Genomic DNA, 22,625 nt, shown 5'->3' on the forward strand with positions numbered 1-22,625 from the left:
GATGTACCCTTGGTCACCTGTACACTCCCACACATACACAAAAGTACAAAGTGACACTACTTATTTCTGATACTGCAGGTTAAGTAGTGCGGGGTTATCACTCTCGGTTTAGGTCAATATACTACAATAGGACTGGGTGGTTAAGATAAGGTATACAAGGTTGTGTGTGTGTGTGTGTGTGTGTGTGTGTGTGTGTGTGTGTGTGTGTGTGTGTGTGTGTTTAGACATATGTGCGTATTATGGTGTATGTATTTGTGTTTTTAATCAATCACTTGGTCTTCTTTGTGCTTGGGATTGTTTTTATGTCCATGGTAGTGCATGTCCACTGTGTCCGTGTGTATGTGTGTTTGTAATTTTGTGTGAGTGTGTGTGTGATTATGATGAGTGAAGGTGACCATCTACTGTGTATGTGTGTGTGTGTGTGTGTGTGTGTGTGTGTGTGTGTGTGTAATTTTTGTGAGTTTGTGTGTGCGAGGGTGAGGGTAACTATCTGTGTGTAAGGGAGGACAGGGCAGTCCCCAGCAATAGGAGGGCCAGCAGGGAATGGCAGTGGACGCGGGTACTCCCACCGCCCTGGACCGCTGCAGGGTGCTCGCCTGTAGGGTATAGAGAACTGTGTTAATGCTTCACTTAGGACCAAAAAATCTATTGAGTTCAGTTAAATGGTCTGGCAATACTTAGAATATAAGACATCATGGTAATAGAGATGTTAGTGAAGAGTTTTAACCTTCTTCATAAAGAAGAATGAAATACAAGTTGCATAAAATTGTCAGTCGCTATTCAAAGCACAATAAGACGTCAGCTTACTACACCGGTTAGAGTAAAGGTGTCAGCAACAGTCTTACCTAAATATGAAATTATATACACTGCCAAAGAATTGCTTATCTTGCATAGAGATAACTCCTTCATACCATAATACCATCACCAGCATTCCATATCCACTGTCACTACCTTACCGCCACCAACACATCGGATATGTACCACGCTGACCAGACTACCACACCTTGATAGCACCAGGACATCACATGCATCACCACCACACTACCACCGCTATCACCACACTATCTGTCACGACCATATATTACATTTACTACCACAACACACTCACCAGCACCATACTATCATCACCATAACACCAGAATCACCACAGCACGTCACCACTACCTCAAGCATTATAACCACATTACGGCCATGATAATACCTTCATCACTACACCGCCATAATCACACATCACAACACCACGCAAACACTCCCACGTCAGCACCACTCTCATCACAGAACCACAGTTAGTTTGTTCCTTCATTACCATACTAACATCACACCACCAGAAGAGCCACAGTTACAACCTTACCAGACTTCATCACACTACTACCATCGCTTATTTGCACCATTACTACACACACACACACACACACACACACACACACACACACACACACACACACACACACACACACACACACACACACACACACACACACACACACACACACACACACACACACACACACACACACACACACACACCACACACACACACACACACACACACACACACACACACACACACACACACACACACACACACACACACACACACACACACACACACACACACACACACACACACACACACACACACACACACACACACACACACACACACACACACACACACACACACACACACACACACACACACACACACACACACACACACACACACACACACACACACACACACACACACACACACACACACACACACACACACACACACACACACACACACACACACACACACACACACACACACACACACACACACACACACACACACACACACACACACACACACACACACACACACACACACACACACACACACACACACACACACACACACACACACACACACACACACACACACACACACACACACACACACACACACACACACACACACACACACACACACACACACACACACACACACACACACACACACACACACACACACACACACACACACACACACACACACACACACACACACACACACACACACACACACACACACACACACACACACACACACACACACACACACACACACACACAATACCTTGACGACCGTCGGCACATCACCTAAATACAAACTCACATTTCTGAATTACCACTACTTTACCTCCACCATAACCACAATCACTCATCACACCTCACACCCGCCATCACCACACCACACCACCTCACACAGACCATCATCACATACCACCACTCATCCACACACACCACCACTACATACCTACCATCATCACAGCACTACCACATTACCATCATCACACCACTACTACCACAACATCACCGCCACCACGACCACCATCACCACCACCTACCTTGTTTACACTGTTAACACCACAGCCACCCACCGCCTTCATCACATCAACAAAATCACATCAAAACATCATATGACCTCAACAGTCGCCGAAACACACCATACCAGCACCACACTACTATCACCACTATCTCCATCATCACCAAAACTCTACTATCATCACTCTACCGCTACCTCACGCTCCATCACCAATCAACAGTAATCACTTAAATTCATAGCCACGACCACCATCCACTATCACCACACCATTGTCACCACATTATCAGTTATCATGACATCACACAATATCTTCCATCATTTACTTTCTCTAGAACCACACAGTCATCACCATACACACCCACCATCATCACAAAGCTAACAAAAATTACTACACTACCCCACATCATCACGCCATTAAAATCACAACACCACACAGCTTCTGGACTACCACCACCACCACCAGCATCACCAGAACGACTACGCTTCCACCATTGTCCGTATTTTTCCAACAACACATCACGACCATCACTGCCATACTTCAACATGAGACAACATCACCACGATCATCAGTGCATTTCCAACACATCCGCACTGCTACCACCAACCGATACACCAGCGTCTTCATACCACCACTACCACTATCACCACATCACCAAAACCACATCATCACACCACAAGCTACCACCACCATCACCAGCACTACCACCGAGTATCTACAGCGCCACACCAGACTTCCACCACCACCCAGTCACTATCATCACCAGCCCAATAAAAAGAAACATACCACCACCACAACCACACAGTCATTCTCATCACCGCACCAGCAAAACACACCACCACCTCCACAAAATATCATCACCATACCAACAAAACAAAACCACCAGCACTTCCACACCATCACTCTCATCACCAAACCATCACTGCCAAGACATCACATCACAACCTCTCCGTCACAACTAATGCACTACAGCAGGAAGTAAACTGTGATTTCCCCAGCATAGCGTATTAAGAAACCTCAAAGGAGAGTTACTTACCCTCTTACATAACATAGTAATCTCGACACACACCACCACAAGGTCAGAGTTGCTGCTCCTGCTACTGCCATTACTACTATTATTTCTACTACTGCTACTACTACTGCTGCTACTACTGTTAATAATAACAACAGTAATAATAATAATCTCTCTATCTGTCTATAGCAATAGGCCATCATCCCGTAAGGGGTAGCCATTTGTCTCTTGAGTTAGTGGTTTTACGGGGAGGGACACTAATCCTCCGCTAACCTACTTGTTGATACATAGGGAACACGTGTAGGTTGGCTATATGGTTACTACCCGACGTTGTAAATAGTTTCCTGGCTTACAGGAAAATATTAGACTTGTCACTCAATGTAAAGCTACCTGAAAAGGAAAGAAGAGTAATAAAAAGTCACAGGAAAGATGGGAGAAATAGGGAGAGGGGACGGCAGACACAGGAAAATAATGATAAGGGTGAAAGAAGTTGGCAGCACATCAAGTGAGTGGATGAAAGTCGCCACCATACTAGTAATAATAATAATAATAATTAAAATAATAATCCATCTATCTATCTATTCCCAGACGCCTTAATCCCGTAAGGGGTGGCCACAAACAAATCGCCTCCATGTCGCCCTGTCCCCAGCCATATCACTGCCCTGCTCCTAGCTCACACCACCCTCTCTCATATATATCTCCACTCCATCCCTCCATCTCATCCTTGGCCTCCCCCTCCCTTTCCCCTCCTCCACCTCACTCACATACACTCTTCTCGTAAGTCTCTCACTCTCCGTCCTCTCCACATGGCCAAACCACCTCAGTGTGTTTCTCCTAACGCTTCCTATCACATCCACGTCCACACCACAACGCTCCTTCACATCCTCATTTGTCAGTCTGTCTCCATGTGACTCCACATGCTCCTCTCAAATAACTCATTTCCACTGCTTTCACTCTTGACTTCTGTCCCTCCAACAAGGTCCAAGCTTCACTTCCATACGTTAGAGGTGATATCACAATACTGTCATGTAGCAACTTTTTCACTTCCATGCTCATTTACCTGTATCTTATCACTGCCATCAAGAGAAAAGCAACCGTTCTTCCTTGTTGTACCCTTTCAAGCATCTCACCCTCCAAACTTCCGTCCTCACTCATCACACTACTCAAGTACTTAAACGCACTCACATATTCCATTTCCTCCTCATCCAACCTCACTGTACATTCAATGACTTCACTTCTCCCGAAGACCATAACTTTACTCTTCCCTGTATTCAACCTTAGATTCCGTTTCTTACACACTGTTCCATACTCATCCACCAAGCCTTGCAGCTCCCCTTCGTCTTCACTTAACAACAGTTTCATCCGCAAACAACAGCAACAACAACAGCAACAACAACGACAACAATAATAATAATAATAAATAATAATAATAATAATAATAATAAAACAAATTCCATCTCTAGTAGTGGTAGCAGTAGTTGTAGTTAGTAGCAGTAGTAGTAGTAGTAGTAGTAGCAGCAGCAGCAGCAGCTGTACAATGAACTCGAGAAAAACACATTGAATAGGTCAACACAAAAGAACATCGGCTCCTAGTTGACCTTACCATTGAGAATATACACGCTGACTGAAGCAGACTCAGCATTGGCCGGCGAACACGTGTAGTTACCCGAGTCAGCAATGGTGGCCCTGGTGGAGAGTGATTTAGAAGGACTGTTACATGGAGAAACAGTCAAACACATGGGGAAGTAAAGGAGGGTATTGGTGTTGATGTGGATGCGATTGAAACTGGTAAAGCTCTGAGATGGTTTGGCCCTGTGGAGAGGATGAAGAAGGAGAGATTGGGTAGGAGAAAGTGTGTGAGTGAGGTGAAGTGGGAGACCAAAGATGAGATGGAGGGATGAAGAAATATATAACAAAAGTGGGTGATGAGAGGAGGACAGGAAAATGGCAAAGGGCAAGGCGATAAGGGGGCGATTTGTTTGTGGCCACCCAATACAGGATTATGGAGTCTGGGTATAAACAGATAAATAGAAAGTTAAGGAAAGAACTCCTTCACTTCGATAGTCTATTTTTTATTGTATTTGCATAACATTCAGACGATATTGTTTGCCTTAAAGAGGGACCTAACGTATTGGGTAAAAAAAAAAAAAAAATACAGCCTTCTTTAACTCTTTCACTGTTATACTTATTATACCTTATCTTGGCCCAGATTTTCGTTCTTTCACAGCTTATTTCATCTAGCTCGGTGACAGAATGAGATAATGCTACAGCTCTACTTTCACTTCATACCACTTCTTCGCAATAGCAGCACATTCTATTATTAATCTCTTGTTACAACTCGGACTTCAAGATGGGGAGATGACAAGTTAAGGCCATGCGAGAGCGAAAAGAGTCTAGTAGTCTGCTCTAAATGGGAAAAAAATCGTCTGGAGTGGAGAAATAAGTCAGCTTAAATTGCCATCGCCTATTACTCATTCTAACTACATTATCAACAGACGATTTTATTTAGCGATTTCATACAGCCTCATAACTGAAGGGGATTATTAAGGCTACATATCTAACCTCTCTAGTTCGTGAAGTCTCCCGAAAACTAAATATAATAGTCTGGAAAATAACAGGAATACAAATAACATGGCGTCGGTGGAATAAAAAGGTTTAATTAGTAATGAGGATAATCTAGTCTCCCTGCTTTTCAATGTTCCCGTGGATCAATTTTTCGTCCCATATTTGACGTTAACATATGGCTGATAGTAATCTCCAAAAACACTTTACCTCTCTGCCTGATTCAATGAGATTTTCTCTCTCTCTCTCTCTCTTTGCCATCTCTAGAATGTTTAATTCTCACAGGGGAGACTTTTTTAAATGGAGGGTAAAACTGTATCTAAGTAAACCCTCGTCGATGGGAGAGCAAAATGAATAAATAAATAAATAAATAACTAGATAAAAATAACACAAATAAACAGTTTGCAATGACTAATAAAATACAGACTTCATCAAACAGATATTTTTTTTAATGACAGACAAGTGTTCGTGGCAGTTAGTGAAAAGCAGAATTCAGTTTCTGTAGTCGATTTCTTTACGTTGATAGTTTGGTTGCAATAGTGTTTCATGGTGTTGGAGAGGGACGCCTTCATGTGGTGACACCGATATAGTTGGGTGACTGAACTGCCTGGCTCTACAAATATCCCTCAACTCTTTTCTTGTCCCCCGAAAGGAGAATGGTGGGCTGAAGGAGAATGGTGGACTGAAGGAGAATGGTGAGCTGAAGGAGAATGGTAGACTGAAGGAGAATGGAGGACTGAAGAAGAATGGTGGACTGAAGGAGAATGCTGGGTTGAGGGAGAATGGTGGGCTGAAGGAGAATGGTGGACTGAAGGAGAATGCTGGGTTGAGGGAGAATGGTGGACTGAAGGAGAATGGTGGACTGAAGGAGAATGCTGGGTTGAGGGAGAATGGTGGACTGAAGGAGAATGGTGGACTGAAGGAGAATGCTGGGTTGAGGGAGAATGGTGGACTGAAGGAATATGGTGGGCTGAAAGAGAATGGTGGACTGAAGGAGAATGATGGACTGAAGGAGAATGGTGGGCTGAAGGAGAATGGTGGGCTGAAGGAGAATGGTGGACTGAAGGAGAATGGTGGGCTGAAGGAGAATGGAGGACTGAAGGAGAATGGTGGGCTGAAGGAGAATGGTGGGCTGAAGGAGAATGGTGGGCTGAAGGAGAATGGGAACTTAAGCCTGCTGCCTACCAAATTCATGTTTCAGATGATCTAAGGGGCTGAAAGACAAATTATTCCTACAAAATGCTTGATATGATGAAAGTGTAAACAATCTCATTCAGAACCCGACCTTTTCAACACGATAACCTCTAATATTTTGATCTTGCTCAGGTCAGACGATTTTCCGTAGCTAGGGGGTCACTTATCGAGCTGGAGGATCAGGATAATCTCGTCGACAGATGAGATGTTCATTGCTCAAATAAGAATATTCTCTCTCTCTCTCTCTCTCTCTCTCTCTCTCTCTCTCTCTCTCTCTCTCTCTAAATAATAATAAAAAAAAAAAAAAACAAGACATCAGCGAATTGAGGAGTTTTCTTTTTTTATGCACTTTTCCCGGTAGCAATATTTGTTGTTATGAGTCACTGTATATGTTCCTCTCTTTAATGTTCACTTAGTTTAATAATGTTTGATAGCTGTAGGAATGGAATAAAAAAAAAATGCTTTCTCCTTCACAACGTAAAGTCAAGGAAGTTTGTGCATATGACTTAAAACCAAAATCATGCAGAATAAAAGCTAAAAAAAAAAAAAAAAAAAAAAAGCCTGGTACGTGTAAAATAGAAGCAAAAAGTTCCAGCTATCAACTTCATACACAAATTATGCGCAGAAGTATTAATAATAATAATAATAATAATAATAATAATAATAACAATATGTGAAGGTGTGTAGCACGTAGGAGGACAACTAGGCCTCAGAGAACGGACTGTTACTATATGCCCAAAGTCAGACACAAACACAAAGTAAATAAATAACGCAATGCAATAGGGAAACCAAACTAAGGCAATAAAGAAAAGACCTATGATAATGGCAACAACAACCAACATCACAAAAACTGAAACTCAAAAAAATGTGAATATTGTTGGTGAGGCGAAAACTATAATCAAGGATGCTCAAGAACGTATGTAAGTGTGATTGGTGAAGATAAAAGTAAACACAGGCTACCGGAGAAACGCTGCGATTTTGCCAAAGAGAAGCAACTTCAGACACAGCTCAAAGCTCAACAAAGCTTCAGTATGGCACCTGGTGAGGATGAGCCTTGAAGTGCGAGAGAGCTTGTCAGTCACCACGCTGATGCCGCCCCTGGAGCTGTAGTTCACCAGTGTATTTCCTCGGTACCAGTAGATGTATTGTGGAGGCTCTGTGCTGCCCGTAACCTCACACGTCAAGTTGATGCTGCTACCGCTTACCATGTGAACCTCCTTTGGCCCCGATATCCTAGCTGCCGCCTCTGTAAGGAAATTATAAGCAGATGTATAAGAGTATATGCTGTATTGTGAAAATTGGGTGCTCCCTTTTACCATGTGCACCTTCCGTAGACCATATATTCTCCCTGCCACCTCTGTATGTAAACTGCAAGAAATCTGGGGAAGTACTTGGAAATTAAGTAGTTACTGGGTGTTAAAGAGATCTCTGTGTACTAATGTGAGGTGTAGCAGTGGAAGGCGAGGCTGTGAAAAGTGGCAGCGTAAGGTTTGGAACTGTGAGGTATGATGGCATGGGATGTGACCGTGGGGTATGTGGTAGTGTGTCATGTGACCGTGAAGTATGTGGCAGTGTGAGGTGTGGTAGTGTGTCATGTGACTGTGAGATGTGGTAGTGTGTCATGTGACTGTGAGATGTGGTAGAGTACTGCTACCATTGAGAAGTGCGGTAATGTGGTTTGTGGTAGTATGAGGTGGTATGGTGTGCTAGTATGAGGTGTAATAATGTGGTATGTGATAGTATGAGGTAGTATGGTGTGGTAGTATAAGGTGTCATAATGTGGCCTGAGGCACTGTAAGGTGTGACCTATGGGAGTGTGAGGTGTTATACTGTGCTGTGTGGCATTGTGAGCTGTGATGATGTGATTTGTTGCAATGTGATGTATAGCAGTGTGATCTGTAACAACGTGGTGTGAGGCAGTGTAAGGTGTGGCTGTGATATGTGACTTTGAAGTGTGGCGTTGTGAAGTGTGGTAGTGTGAAATGTGACATTATGAGGTGACTAAGGTGTGATCATGAAAAATGTGGCAGTGTGATGTGTGGCAGTGTGAGGATTGGCTGTCTGGGGAGTGGTAGGCTATTGTGAGATGTGGTGGTGTGGGGTGTGTCTGTCAGTTATGGCATTGCGAGGTGCGGCAGAATTATATGTATTTTCCAGGTATGGCAGTGTGAGGTGTGTGGGCGAGGCGTGACTGAGAGCTGTGGCAGTGTGAAGTGTGGACGGTGATGAATGACAATGTGAGATGTGACTGTGATGTGTTAAACTGTAAGGTGTGGCGCTGTATCAAGTCACAGTATGAGGTGTAGCACTGTGAGGTGTGGCAATGTGAGGTGTGGCCTTGTAAAATATGGCAGTGTGAAATGTAAGTGTGAGGTTTGTTTGTGTGACGTGTGATAGTGCGATGTGTGGCAATGTGAGGCGAGGCAGTATGAGATGTTGCCTAGTAAAGTATGGGAGGGTGAGATGTGACTCTGAGGTGTGTGACTATGAGATGCGGTTGTGTGTGTGTGTGTGTGTGTGTGTGTGTGTGTGTGTGTGTGTGTGTGTGTGTGTGTGTGTGTGTGTGTGTGTTGTGGCCTTGTAAAATAGGGCAGTGTAAGGTGTAACTGTGCGGTGTGGTAGAATGAGGTCTGGTAGGTGGAGGCGTGACAGAGTGATGGAAGTTAGTATGAGGTGTGGCCTTGTATTGTGTGGCAGTGACAGATGTGACTTTGAGGTGTGGTAGCATAAAAATGTGTGTGTGTGTGTGTGTGTGTGTGTGTGTGTGTGTGTGTGTGGGTGGGTGGGTGTGCGTGTGTTCTACAAGGTAATTTTATTTTGTTCGGAAAGGACGTCTGGTTATGCGGAAGTTAAGAGAAGATAATGAGTTTGAGAGACTGCTTTTAATTCTTAAGTAATCTGGAAGGCTGCAATAATGAATAAATGGATGGTGGCCTATTATCGCTGAATATTACAATGACAGACAGCTATTGTAATGGTAAGATATGAATTTGGGAATATGTTGGGCTCCATTTCTGAGTCCATATCAAGCCTTATACCTATGAAACTAAAAGCAATTGAATGTAAGAATGAAAGTTAGGCGTGGACTCATACATGTCATCATCATCATTGTCATCATCCATACTGTATACATATTTCTTGATCTCCTTTGCTCCTGAAGTAATAAATCGCTACTTTCGCGTCCACATCTCTCCTACTAAGTGTCCAATTTTAGTACTGTACATGGGCGCTTCACGCTACCTTCCCTTCTCACACCTCCATCACAAATTACTTTTTCTTTCCCTTCCTCTTTATTTCCCGTCTTTGTGTTCTTCTTTCGCTTTCTTCTCCGTCTCCTTCCCTTCTCTCCCTCGTGCTTCCTCTCTTTCTATTTCATCCTACCCTCTTCATGTTTCACCTCATCTATCTCTATCTTTAGCCAGACGCCATAATCCAGTAAGGGGTGACCGTTTGTACCAGCACCAACCCTCCGCCATCCCACTTGCTGATACGTAGGGAACACGTATATGTTGGTTACATGGTTACCACCCAGCGTTGTAAATGGTTTCCTGGCTTACAGGAAACCACTAGGCTTGTCACTCAATGTAATGCCACCTGAAAAGGAAAGAAGAGTAATAAAAAAGCGACAGGAAAGATGGAAGAAAGAGGAAGAGAGGAGGGCAAACGCAGAAAAAGAACGATAAAGGTGAAGGAAGAAGTTGGTAACACTACATATATATAGGTTAAGTGAGTGGATGATGGTCGTCAGTTCCTACGTCACACATACATACATATTTTATCTTTTATTCATTTTCCTCATACTATCCCTCCCTTCCTTCTTTACATGTTCTCCCTCTGTCTTTCTTTCTTTCTTCTCTATTGTCTTCCCTCCACTCTGCTTTCTTTCAGCTTTCATTTCGCCTCTTTCTCCTCTTCTTTTTTTTTTTTCCTCTCCGCTTCTTTCTTTTTACTCCATCCTCCCCGTTGTCTCTTTCTTCCCTCACTCCACCACGTGAACCTTATTATCCATACTCCTCTCTTCCACTCACTTCTCTGTTTCATTATTACCTTCTGTTTTACTCTCCTTCCTCCGCTTCTCTTCTTTTTCTACCCCTCCCTCCTTCTTCCTTTCCTTTCACCTCAGCCCACCCTTTTACCATTCTTTTTTGTCTGTCTGTCTGTCTGCCAATTTGCCTGTCTGTCACTGAATTTATTATTGCACTAATTTAACTATTTTTCATCCACTACGCATATACAGCATACTCTTTTCATATTCCCACGTAATGACATTGTGCATAATAAATAATAAGCTTTTATTTTAATAAGCTCCACCAACTGAGCTTTATGCCATGTATTCAGTCTAAATGACAGTAATTTATATATATATATATATATATATATATATATATATATATATATATATATATATATATATATATATATATATATTTCCAGTGAGTTGTGTTATTTTCCTCTCATGCGCTTTCTGTATCTTTAAATCTATCTTTCATTTTAATTCTTAACCCTTCCCCTCCTCTCTCTCTCTCTCTCTCTCTCTCTCTCTCTCTCTCTCTCTCTTCCTTCCCCCTTCTCTCTCTTGGATTATTTTTTAATCTTCTCTCCTTTCCCCTTCATTTTTCTTCCTTCCCCTATCTCTCATCTCTCCTTTCCTCTCAATTCCCCTTTGTTCCATCTTTTTCCCCTTCTGTTCTTTTCCACTCCATCCTCATTTCCCTCTCTTCTCTTCTCTCTCCCCGTCTCCCTCCCTCTTTCTCTCTCTCTCCCTCCTTCTCTCCCCCTCTCTCCTCCTCCTCTCACTCTCTCTCCCTCCCTCTCCTCTTGTCTGCATGTGCACTATAAATACACCTCCTCTAATGAATCACCTCGCTTTTTTCCCATTTATATTCTGCAGTCTTTCTTCACTTTGTTCCATTTTTTGTCCACTCCAATTTTGCTGAGGAGGCGGAGGTGAAGAGAGGATGAGACGAGTGGGGTTACGACGAGGGGAAGGGGAAGAGAGGGAAGGGGAAGAGAGGGATGAGGAGAGAGAGGAAGAAGTATGAGGGGAAGACAGGGATTAGTAGCAAGTAGAGGAAGGAGAATGAGGAGAAAAAGAAAGGAGGAGGGGGAGAGGGAAGGGGAAGAGGCGAGCGAAAAGAGAGAGGAAGAGAGAGGAGGGAGTGAGGGAGGGGAAAGGGGATGAGAGGGAAGGGAAAAGGGAAGAAGGATGAGAAATAAAGAAGTATGAGGAAGAGGAGAAGAGAGAAATTAGTAGAGAGAAGAGAGAGAGGAAGTGAGATGAGGAGGAAAAGAGAAGAAAAGAAAGAATGAGAGGGAAGGTGAAGGGGAACAGGGGGATAAGGAGAGATATGAAGAGGGCGGAGGAGGGAGGAAGAGAAGGAGGGGAAAGAGGGAGAAGGATAAGGAGAGAAAGGAAGAGGTATGAGGAGGATCAAGGAACAGCGGAAGAGAGGGCTTAGTAGAGGGGAGAGAGTGGAGAGGGATGAGGAGGAGGAAAAGAGAGGGAGAAGGGGAAAGGGGAAATGAAAAGAGAGAGGAGGAGAAGAGGGGAGAGGATATGGGCTAGGGAGGGGAAAGCGGAAGAGGGGGATGAGTAAAGAGAAAAAGAGGGGGATAGGAGAGAGAAGAGAGATGTGGAAGGGTAAAGGGGAAGAGAGGAATACGGAGAAACAGGAGGAGTTATGTATTATGAGTAGGAGGGAAGGGGGATAAGAGGGAGGGGAAAGGGGAACAGAGGGATGAGGCGAGAGAGAGGAGATGGTATAAAGAGGAGGAGGAGGAGGAGGAGGAGGAGGAGGAGTAGGAGGAGGAGGAGGAGGAGGAGGAGGAAAGAAGAGAGCGAGCGGAAAGAAAAGAGAGGGATTGGGAGGGAGGAGGCAGAGAGAGAGAGAGAGAGGCAGGAGGAGGAGTGCGGATTTATTGTCTATTCTTGTTATAATCTGACGTTTTTACACAGTTTAGGAAAGATTCTTTGTATTAATCCCGTTGCTGCCATACATCTCTTCAAAGTGAAATATAACAAACGTTTAGTGATAACTGGTCTATAATCAGAATAATGTACTGTAGATCACTGGAATAAAGGTACTGAATTAAGTATATGATGCAAGATGTCTGGATAATGTTGTATACTTGAAGGAAAACCCAAAAATCAGGGATGAATATTAAGATAGACTAACCTCTTCACTGCTATGGATTCTTGTACTCCTTCCAGTTCACTGACGCTTCCTCTTATCCCCATCGGTTCAGGAAGCTCCCTAACACCTTTACCTAAGCTTGTTACACCTTACTGCCCTATTTTGTAACAAAAATTCTTCTAACATTGCCATACTCTCCATAAATAGCACACTAATGAATATTAACTAACCATATCCAAAAATAAATCACTAAGGAAGCAGTGTTCGGGAGCTTCCTTAGCCGCCAAGATTTAGGACCATTTTCCTTGGTCTCTTCTCTTCTTGTAATGTCGGGTGATTCATTCAGCTTGGGAAAGGCTTTTCGTGCAGGAGGACTTTTCTGAATCCTTCTTAACCCTTACACTGCAAATGGCTGGTTCTTTCAAGCTCAATAATACAGCCTAAGAAACTGAGATCAGAAGTAGAGGATATTATTCTTATAGTAAAAAGAAGGGTTGCTGAATTTTGTGGATGCTAAAAACAGATGATTTTCCTATTGTCATCTTAATTTCTGAGTAGTCTGATCAAGCAAAGGCTATTACTGACCCATTTATACTGGAGGGATGGTATATTTCATTCTATCTTCTTCCCAGTGATATTATACTCTTTGGGAAGGGCTCGCAGAATAGACGTGCTTAGATAAGGCGTTCACTAACACCATTCACAACTATACGCCCTTTCTAAGTTACGTAAAACCGTCTCTTCATAGTCTTAACTTTTACATGGTCGGGACATCTCTAGTGCTCTATTCTTGGCTTCCTCATATATTCTATTAAGCTTAGAGTGAGTTGTAGGAGCCTCAGAGTGTTGATCCGGGTAGCATTAACTCCTCATGGTAGAGAAAACTTTAGGATTCTGCTCCAGTTAACATCAGGTGATTTTATTCAATTGAGAGTGAGTCATAGGAACCAGAGACATAAAGTAAAAAAGACGAACCTGAAATGAAGGGTTAAATGCAAGGAAAAAAGGAGGCGAAAAGCAGAGAGAGAGAGAGAGAGAGAATCAGAAACAAGAGACACTAATTAGGAGAGGAATATTCACTGCGGTGAGCGCTGACCGGAATTCCAAATCAGAGAGAAAATTGTGTTGCACTGTTGATGCTAATTGAGGACACAGGCAACTGAGCGACTCCCTGAAATTCACATTCTCTCCCATCATCATCATCATCATCGTCATCGTCGTCATCATCGTCAATATTATACTCATCCTCATCCCTGTCCTTATCGCCATCATCATCATCGTTATCTTCATCACCAACATCAATATGAACATGAAAATCTGCGTCGAAATAATCATCACTAACATTATCTTTAACATTAGCATCATCATCAACATCTACACAACATCAGCAACGTTTTAGTCATCAGCATCATCGTCATCGCCGACATTATTGACATCTTTATCGACATCAACTTCACCATCAACATATTATTATCCGTATCATGCTGCAGAATCTACAGGACACACTAGGTAACGCATGGGATGATGATTGATGATGATTGATGGATGATGATGATGGTGATGGTGATGGTGATGGTGATGATGATGATGATGATATTATTATTATTATTATTATTATTATTATTATTATCATTATTATTTTCTATACAAATTGGTCCATAAATAACGCTCAGATCGAAACTCAGCTGGTGGAATGCTGTGTTAAGGAATGGCACTGTCTGCTGGTGTGGGCGTGGGTGTGACGGTTTGTGTAAGAAACGAACTAATAATGCAGGACAGAAAGTTATAACGTTGACTGAGCCGTCCCAGAAACACGAGAATAGCCTGACGTAGTGGAAGAGGAGAGTTATAGATGGCCGACCCTATGTATTCGTTTTATGTACGTTCCACTTTATTTCGACCTGAACACCAGTATTTAGCATTAATTATTGAGCTGTTGCAAGACGTTTGTACTAGAGTATGGTGCTAGTCACGAAGAAGTGCTATGGAGGGAATGAGAAACCACAGTGTTGTTTCCGCCACCGAACTAGGAGTTGTATGTCGAAAAAGGAAAAAAATCTCGTCCAATTAAGGTGGCCAAAATATCTATCTATCTATCTATCTGTCTATCTATATCGTCTATCTATCTACAGCCAGACGCATTGATCCCTTCAGAGATGGCCACAGACACAACGCCCTGTCCCCTACCATTTGTCTAAGCCCTCCAGCTTATATCCCCCTCTCTCATATAACTCACCTCATCATCCTTCCATCAACAATTATCAGTATATACTGAACGATATACCAGAGTAACCCCTAACCGTCCTTCATAACTAAACCCAGTACAACATCAGGGACTTATGGATGTGCACTTCACACAATAACTATGGGCCTAGTTAATAATGTTACCTGATCAAACTCACCTACACGAAGAAGTAAGACAATGTTTACCTCATTTCCCTCTAGATTCCCAGTAAAACAATAAGAAAAGATATACAGTTTTTGATAGTTTTGGTTCAGACTCACTATATATTAGAATGTATAACTGCCTTTTACTTTACCTCATTGATAGAAATGAGAAAGATAAGAATAAACTGGTTCCTATGGTCTGACAAATCTAAACTGGCGGCTAGGGTGGGGCGCGAAGCTCTGTACAGTGTCGCCACGTTTTCCATACGAGCTATGCCCCCCCCCCCTCTCTCTCTCTCTGTCTTTCTCTCTCTTCTGGGGGGAGATGTGTGTCACCCTGGGGAATTTTGTTTCTTTTATGAGTGACATAAACTTATGCTTTCATTTCTTTATTTTGTTTTTATTATATCTAATTATATTTAAAAATATTTATTATTGGGGGCTGGTTGAGCTGCCATCCTGTCTGAGCCAAGGACACAAAGGAAAGTGAACCAAGATGCTCTGGCAGGGTTAGACTCAGAAGGTGTGAGTGTTGCCGCTCATGAGGGTTTAATATATTATTTTTTTTTTTACTATGAAATCTGTATATTTTTACTTATATTCCTGCGCATTATCTTATAATCATAATTGTGACATTATTACCCACCCCAGAAATACGGTAAATGCCAATAAAAGTTCCTATATTTTTTTAGCAACACTGAAAAATATTTATGCCACGTTTCTGTATTGCTGTATGAATATTTTATGCATAATAAGTTTACTGTTCTTTCATATATTATAATACACACGTTAACAGTGCATTCATATGTGTTTATCTTATTTGTTCTGCCTTTTACATATATAATTCACATCGCGGGTTTGGGAAACATAGCAACACTACTGAGGTACGTGCCACACCCTAGCCGCCAGTTTAGATTTGCCAGACAATAATATATGTTACTGACTGGAAGGAAAGATTATGTTTTCTCTCTCTTTCTAAGCATACTTCCCTCCAGAATTAACCTTTAATATCCAAGCTGCCCTCTTACGGTTTCTATCCTTCTATCTGTGCCTTCCTTTCTGATCGTTCTATAGCCGCTGTTGTAGACGGCTATCGTTCTTCTTCTAGATCTATCAACAGTGGTATTCCTCAGGGCTCTGTCCTATCACCAACTCGCTTCCGTTTATTCATCAATGACCTTCTAAACTGTACATCTAACCCTATCCACTCATACGCTGATGACTCCACCCTTCACCTTTCCATTCGGTTCCTGCAACGCCCATCTCAGCAGCTGCTTCAAAAAACAAGGGATGAGGCTATGGCACACCTAATGTCTGACTTGGCTCGTATCTCTGACTGGGATAAAAATAATCTTGTTGTTTTCAATGTATCTAAGACTCAGTTCTCACACCTATCAACCCGAAAAAATATTCCACAGGTGTACCCACTAATGTTTAATAATATTCAGCTTAATCCTACATCATCCTTGAACATGCTTGGGGTTTCATTTATTCGTGACTTGTCTTGGAAAGATCATATTACATCTCTTGTAAAATCTGCTTCCAAGAGATTAGGTGTGCTAAGCCGACTCTGTTCCTTCTTTACCCCTGCACAATTGTTGATTCTATACACGGGTTTTATCCGCCCCTGTGTGCAGTACAACTCTCATGTGTGGGGAGGTTACCCACATACAGCTCTTCTCAATAGGATGGAGTCAAAGACTTTTCGTCTCATTAACTCTCCTCCTCTTACTGATTCCCTACAACCTCTGTCTCTTTGCCGCACTGTTGAATCTTTATCTCTTTTCTGTCGCTACTTCAATGGTCACTGCTCCTCTGAACTGTCTGCTTCCATTCCTCCACCTCTTCGACGAACGCATTGCACCCATCTAGCAGCAAACTCTCATCCCTTTTCTGTTCAGCTCTCTAATGCAAGAGTTAACCGTTACTCCCAGTCCTTCATTTATGCGACAGATCAACTATGGAACTGTCTCCCTTTGCCTGTATTTCCTGCTTCCTATGATCTCCAGTCTTTCAAACGCAGTGTGTCCAGGCATCTCGAAATGAACGGATCTTGAATTTGGCTTTCTCTTGTATTTTGTTTTTCTTCTGGAAGGAACAATTATTGCGGCCTCGTGGCCTTTGGTTCCTTCTTCTTCACATAAGAAAAAAAAAAATTGGTTCCTTTTACTTCCTACTTAAGCAACCCTACACACGGAGATCTATGAAGTTCTACAGCTGGTAAGAGCATTGGTTGGCCTCAGGGAACTGACGATCAGGTATTCTCCTAGATAAGGGAACACAAAAAAAATAATCCCATTCTTATGGAACACACATTCACGATGAGGAAGAATAAAAGACAGTGTTCTCGACAGCGCACAAGGCTCTGTACAACAACTTCCTTAGATTTTTAATTTACTCCACCTTAGTCTTCTGGTGTATATTATTTGTTACTTTATGATATGGACATAAATTCCAGATGCAACATAATAATATGAACAGGCTATATGAAGAAATATAAAGATTTAGAGCAGTTAGGGGGCCACAGTGATCTTTTTGCCCTCTTTGAACTCAGTATTGCATTATTCTACACAGGTTATTACAAGAAAGCTTTGACCAGTAGACAATTGTTCTAGTAGTTGAGAGATCCAAAACTGTCTTCATTAATCCTTGGAATGCTAGAATATCCTAACCCGAAAAGGAGGACCGGAATATAACCTAAATTAAAAACTGAACTGCCTCCGTGGCACTGAAAGAGTTAACTCCTTCACGTATTTCATTTTTCTTGTTAATTTTGGCTGTAGTATATCCAAGCGATTATACTAAACTGAGGGAAACTTCAAGTGGAGCGTTTAGATGTATCCTTCATTGACTCCTTCAACATGAGACACACTTCCGAAGCTGAGTAGAATAATCCCGAGGTACAATCATAAGCAAAGTTCTCCGACGGTTCCCTGTTGGTCACGGCGATGGAAGTTGTTATATGCAGTATTTTTATGTGATAGTAATATGAAGTACGCAACAGAGTATTAAAGGGAAGGATACCATCTGACGTTCAGGGTGGGATGAGAAACATGGAGGACAGGATACAATGTCGGCAGGGAACAATTGGCGAAAAAAAAAAAAAAAAAAAAACGTTCCCTTACTCCCCAGTCCAACTCACCGACAACATGAAGAGTGAAGGCCCTGGATATCTTCGGCTCTGTTGACACCTGACACTCGTAGGTACCTGTATCTGACACCTTGGCTTGAGCGAGGCGCAGAATCCAGTCATCAGAGCCCTCAGAGTGTAGTGCAGAGAAGCGCTGGTCTGTCGTGTACGTGAAGAGCCCTGCCGTCAACACCTGCACGTCTTGGTGACGCATCCATGTTACCTATAATTAAGACAACATAACTATACTCTTTTTACCCTAACATGGCCTGAAGGTGCCATTTCTTTATCCTGAATACTGAGCTGTAGTGATATCGGTAGATGAACACTAGACCATGGTGCTGGTCAAGAAAAAGCACTCTGGCAAGGATGTGGAGTCGTAGCAATATCAGTTTTTGCCACGGAGCTGTATGAAATAAACTACAAAAAGGCGAAAACCTGGTTCAAGTTAGGTGAAAATAGGATAGACCATACCCATCCAACCATCAATCCATTTCTGGGCTTATATTGACCAATTACGAGCGTTGGGGTACGGGTCTAGGATAATCAGTCCAGACATTTAATGTGAAAGAGGCCAGTCGCTCGTCCCTCTGTGGTATTAACTAAGCAAAAAAAATAAAATAAAATAAAAAAAATAACCCTTGGATGCAAACCCTTATAGCCCACATCTGGTTAGTGATGCATCCATACGTAGACGATATAAATAGAGTATCATTTGGGAGGAGGTAGGTTTCCCTTTGGCAAGCTTAATCGTCTAGTGTTAACCGGAACAAATGATTAAATTGAAGTACCGGACATTAAAGTGAAACTTCCACCCCCCCCCCAAAAAAAAAAGGCGAAAATCTTTTTAGAGAGGAATATTACTGTATCTGATGTACGTACAGTTTCCTCCCAAAGTTCCTTTCTCCTAAAAATAGTTCCCGTCAGATATGACACCGTCGCAGTAGTAGCGTAAACGCGTATCTATGAATGAACGATAAGTCGTACCTAAGTCTACTAATACTAGAAAGACAAACGTGAGTGGCGGATGTTTAAACCAGACGTCATAATAGTAAATAAAAACGGGAGTAATAGACACATAACCAATGATAATAATGTTAGTATGTATTGTTTAATATATAATACCAATAGGAATGTTAATATAAAATCAAAACAGAAATATATCATGAAGGTTGTCGTAGGTATAGTAATCATGCCTCAGCCACCCTCACCAAGCCGTATTAAATGTGAAATCTGGGGTGTTACGTCAGTCTCATGGATCTCGCTCGCAACCTGTTATGAATCACAGAACATATGGATACGCTTCTGCCGAGTCATTGTTAGGGCTGGTAGCCGATATCGCTACTGGAGTAATACAGTTTTCGGATATTGTTGGCATGTAATAATTGACCATGGTTATGGTTTCCAATAAAACAAGTGGGTTTCTGAAGATTATATCAGATAAGGTGTAACTGGCCATGTTAACTTTGAAATGTCTAACACCATTAAATACGGGTGGTTTTTCAAACAACATAATACAAAAGTTATTATCAGATACCACATCGTACGACAACCTTTGAACAGCTGGACGGAGGGCGTCGATAAGTTGGTATTCGCTTTCCTATTTCTCTTCAAATTCCTCTTGCTTAACTGAGTTATTAATGTTTCCTCCTGTATGTACATTATATATATCCATTATTATATCCCTTGTTACGTATCCCATATGATATTATTATTGTTTTAATGTCTCCTATCGAGTAGTACCTGAAGCCTCATGGCTCACCTTTCGTCATGATGGAAAAGTTGGATAGTGATTCGAACTATTTTGCTCTGATGTGATAACCCTCCAGTAGTCTGTGATCAGTATATTCCTACCCATTCAGAGTTATTTATTTCCCTTTCATGTTCGATTGCTTTGGTGATATATTAGTAACATATGCGGATCATCACGTTTCCATATGTTTTACTATTCAGAAAGGTTTTCGAGCTGTTCCACAGCGAGATCCAGAAACAGCCTTAACACCACAGATTTGACATTAAGGTTTGGTAAGGGTGTCTAAGGCTGCGTACGCAGAGAAAGCAGGTTGCCTGAGCGCTTGTTTCCGGCACCGACCCGCGCTAGTTACCTGTGCGGGTAGGTGTTCACAAAGGAAGCAGGCAACCAGCTCCGACCCGTGCAACGTTAAAGGGACGAGGAAACGTTAAAGGGACAAGGTCGCAGTCAGATGTGATCTACCAGGCATACAGTGAAGATGTCAAGCTCGTCGTCTGATGAGTTCATGTTGCTTGACAGTGTTCACCCAAAGAAAAAGGAAAAAAATAGCAACACATGAAATAAACTGCAAGAGAGAACAGCTTGGAGAATATCATCATCTTTTTTGCGATCTTAAAAAGGAGTTATTTAAAAGGAGTTATATTAGTTATTCCTGCAAAAAAAATTGCTGGAATAACCAATAGCCTTTCCATCGCAAAATGTTTACATTTCATTATCTTTGTTTCCATACCGATCCTGAGTCCACAATGACCGATTCTGATAAAAAAGGCGAAAAAAAAAAATAATAATTTCTGCATATTACTGGCGTGTCGCGATCTCCACAATTTCGCGCCGTTGCCAGTCTGTACACCTCTACCCACGTCTACCCGTGCGGGTTGAGCAGGCAAGAATGGTCCGAGGATTCCGGAAAGCGGGTTAAAGCAGGCTGCTTGCTCCGACACGCTCGACCCTGTTTCTTCTATGAACACCCCCACTTGTTTGTATGGTTCAATTCTTGAAGCATGTCGGCGCCGGTAACCCGCGCGGGCAAACCCGCTTTCTCTCTCTTTTTTTTTTTTTTTTTTTTTTTTTTTTTTTTTTTGCCTATCGACAATTGAGGCCGAAGCCTCTGGTCATTAAGGCAAATATATATATATGTATATATATTGACACATACATATATATACAAACATATATATATACATACATACATACACACATCCATGCATATGAACATACACACTTACATGCACACGTACATATATATATAATAATTTTTATTTTATTATTTTTTGTAGTTTTATTTTTATTATTTTTATTTATTTTTTATATTTTTAACCTTATATTACTTATAAACAAAATACCTAATTTAAAGACTTTAAAACTAACCACCTAACAGACAAATCGCTAATCTATACTAAATCCTAAGAGACAAATAACTAGGCCTACACTAATATTCAAAAAGCCTCGACCAAGAGAACACCATCGACTGCAGATATGTAATGCTTTTCTACATTACATACCTGCACTCATCACCTGGTGACTGTCAGTCGAGGCACAACCTAATATAGGGGACATCAATATATGAAAGGGAACCAGACGAGTCAGGAACATTTCCATATACGTCAGCTGTCGTCCCTAATTAGAATAACTTAAGCAAGATAATATAATGTATTTACATAATTTGTACAAAAATTGAAGAACCTCGCCCAGCAGACCACCATCGACTGCAAGTGCCCAATACCTTCCTATATTGCACACTTGCACTCATCAGCTGGTGACTGTCAGGCAAGGAACTTGGCTTAATGTAGGGGACATCTATATTAGAAATAGATCGGTGGGAGGAGGAACTATTTAAAATATGTCAACTGTCAACCCTAATTAATATTACAATATATACATATTTACTGTTCATAAAAACCATAACCACACAGTAAAAAAGTCACATCACTCTGATCAGTCCGGTCTCTCTCAAGAAAGCCATCAATTTATCAGTCATAACAATGTCCCCATCACCCAGGATGGTGGAAAGGGTGAAGGGGACGTCTACTGCGCCGCAGTAATTCATAAGTGAAGCGCGTTCACGAATAAATCGCCGACA

The 22,625-nt window shown here is 41.9% G+C and overlaps 1 protein-coding gene across 1 annotated transcript in view; it reads right to left on the minus strand.

Moving 5' to 3' along the window:
• Positions 1 to 486: 486 nt before the first annotated feature.
• The window catches only part of LOC145391768 (uncharacterized), an 88,352-nt gene continuing 66,213 nt past the window's right edge, over positions 487 to 22,625 (minus strand). The window contains exons 6-9 of the mRNA XM_080266298.1: positions 18,805 to 19,015; positions 8,179 to 8,386; positions 4,988 to 5,070; positions 487 to 596 (exon numbers count right to left, since the gene is read on the minus strand). Of these exons, the coding sequence (XP_080122424.1) occupies positions 487 to 596; positions 4,988 to 5,070; positions 8,179 to 8,386; positions 18,805 to 19,015 (612 nt within the window). The remainder of the gene's footprint in view (positions 597 to 4,987; positions 5,071 to 8,178; positions 8,387 to 18,804; positions 19,016 to 22,625) is intronic.

Source organism: Coenobita brevimanus, chromosome 2 (assembly GCF_032717465.1).
Source record: "Coenobita brevimanus isolate Jiangsu-jjx chromosome 2, ASM3271746v2, whole genome shotgun sequence".
Classification (NCBI taxonomy): domain Eukaryota; kingdom Metazoa; phylum Arthropoda; class Malacostraca; order Decapoda; family Coenobitidae; genus Coenobita; species Coenobita brevimanus.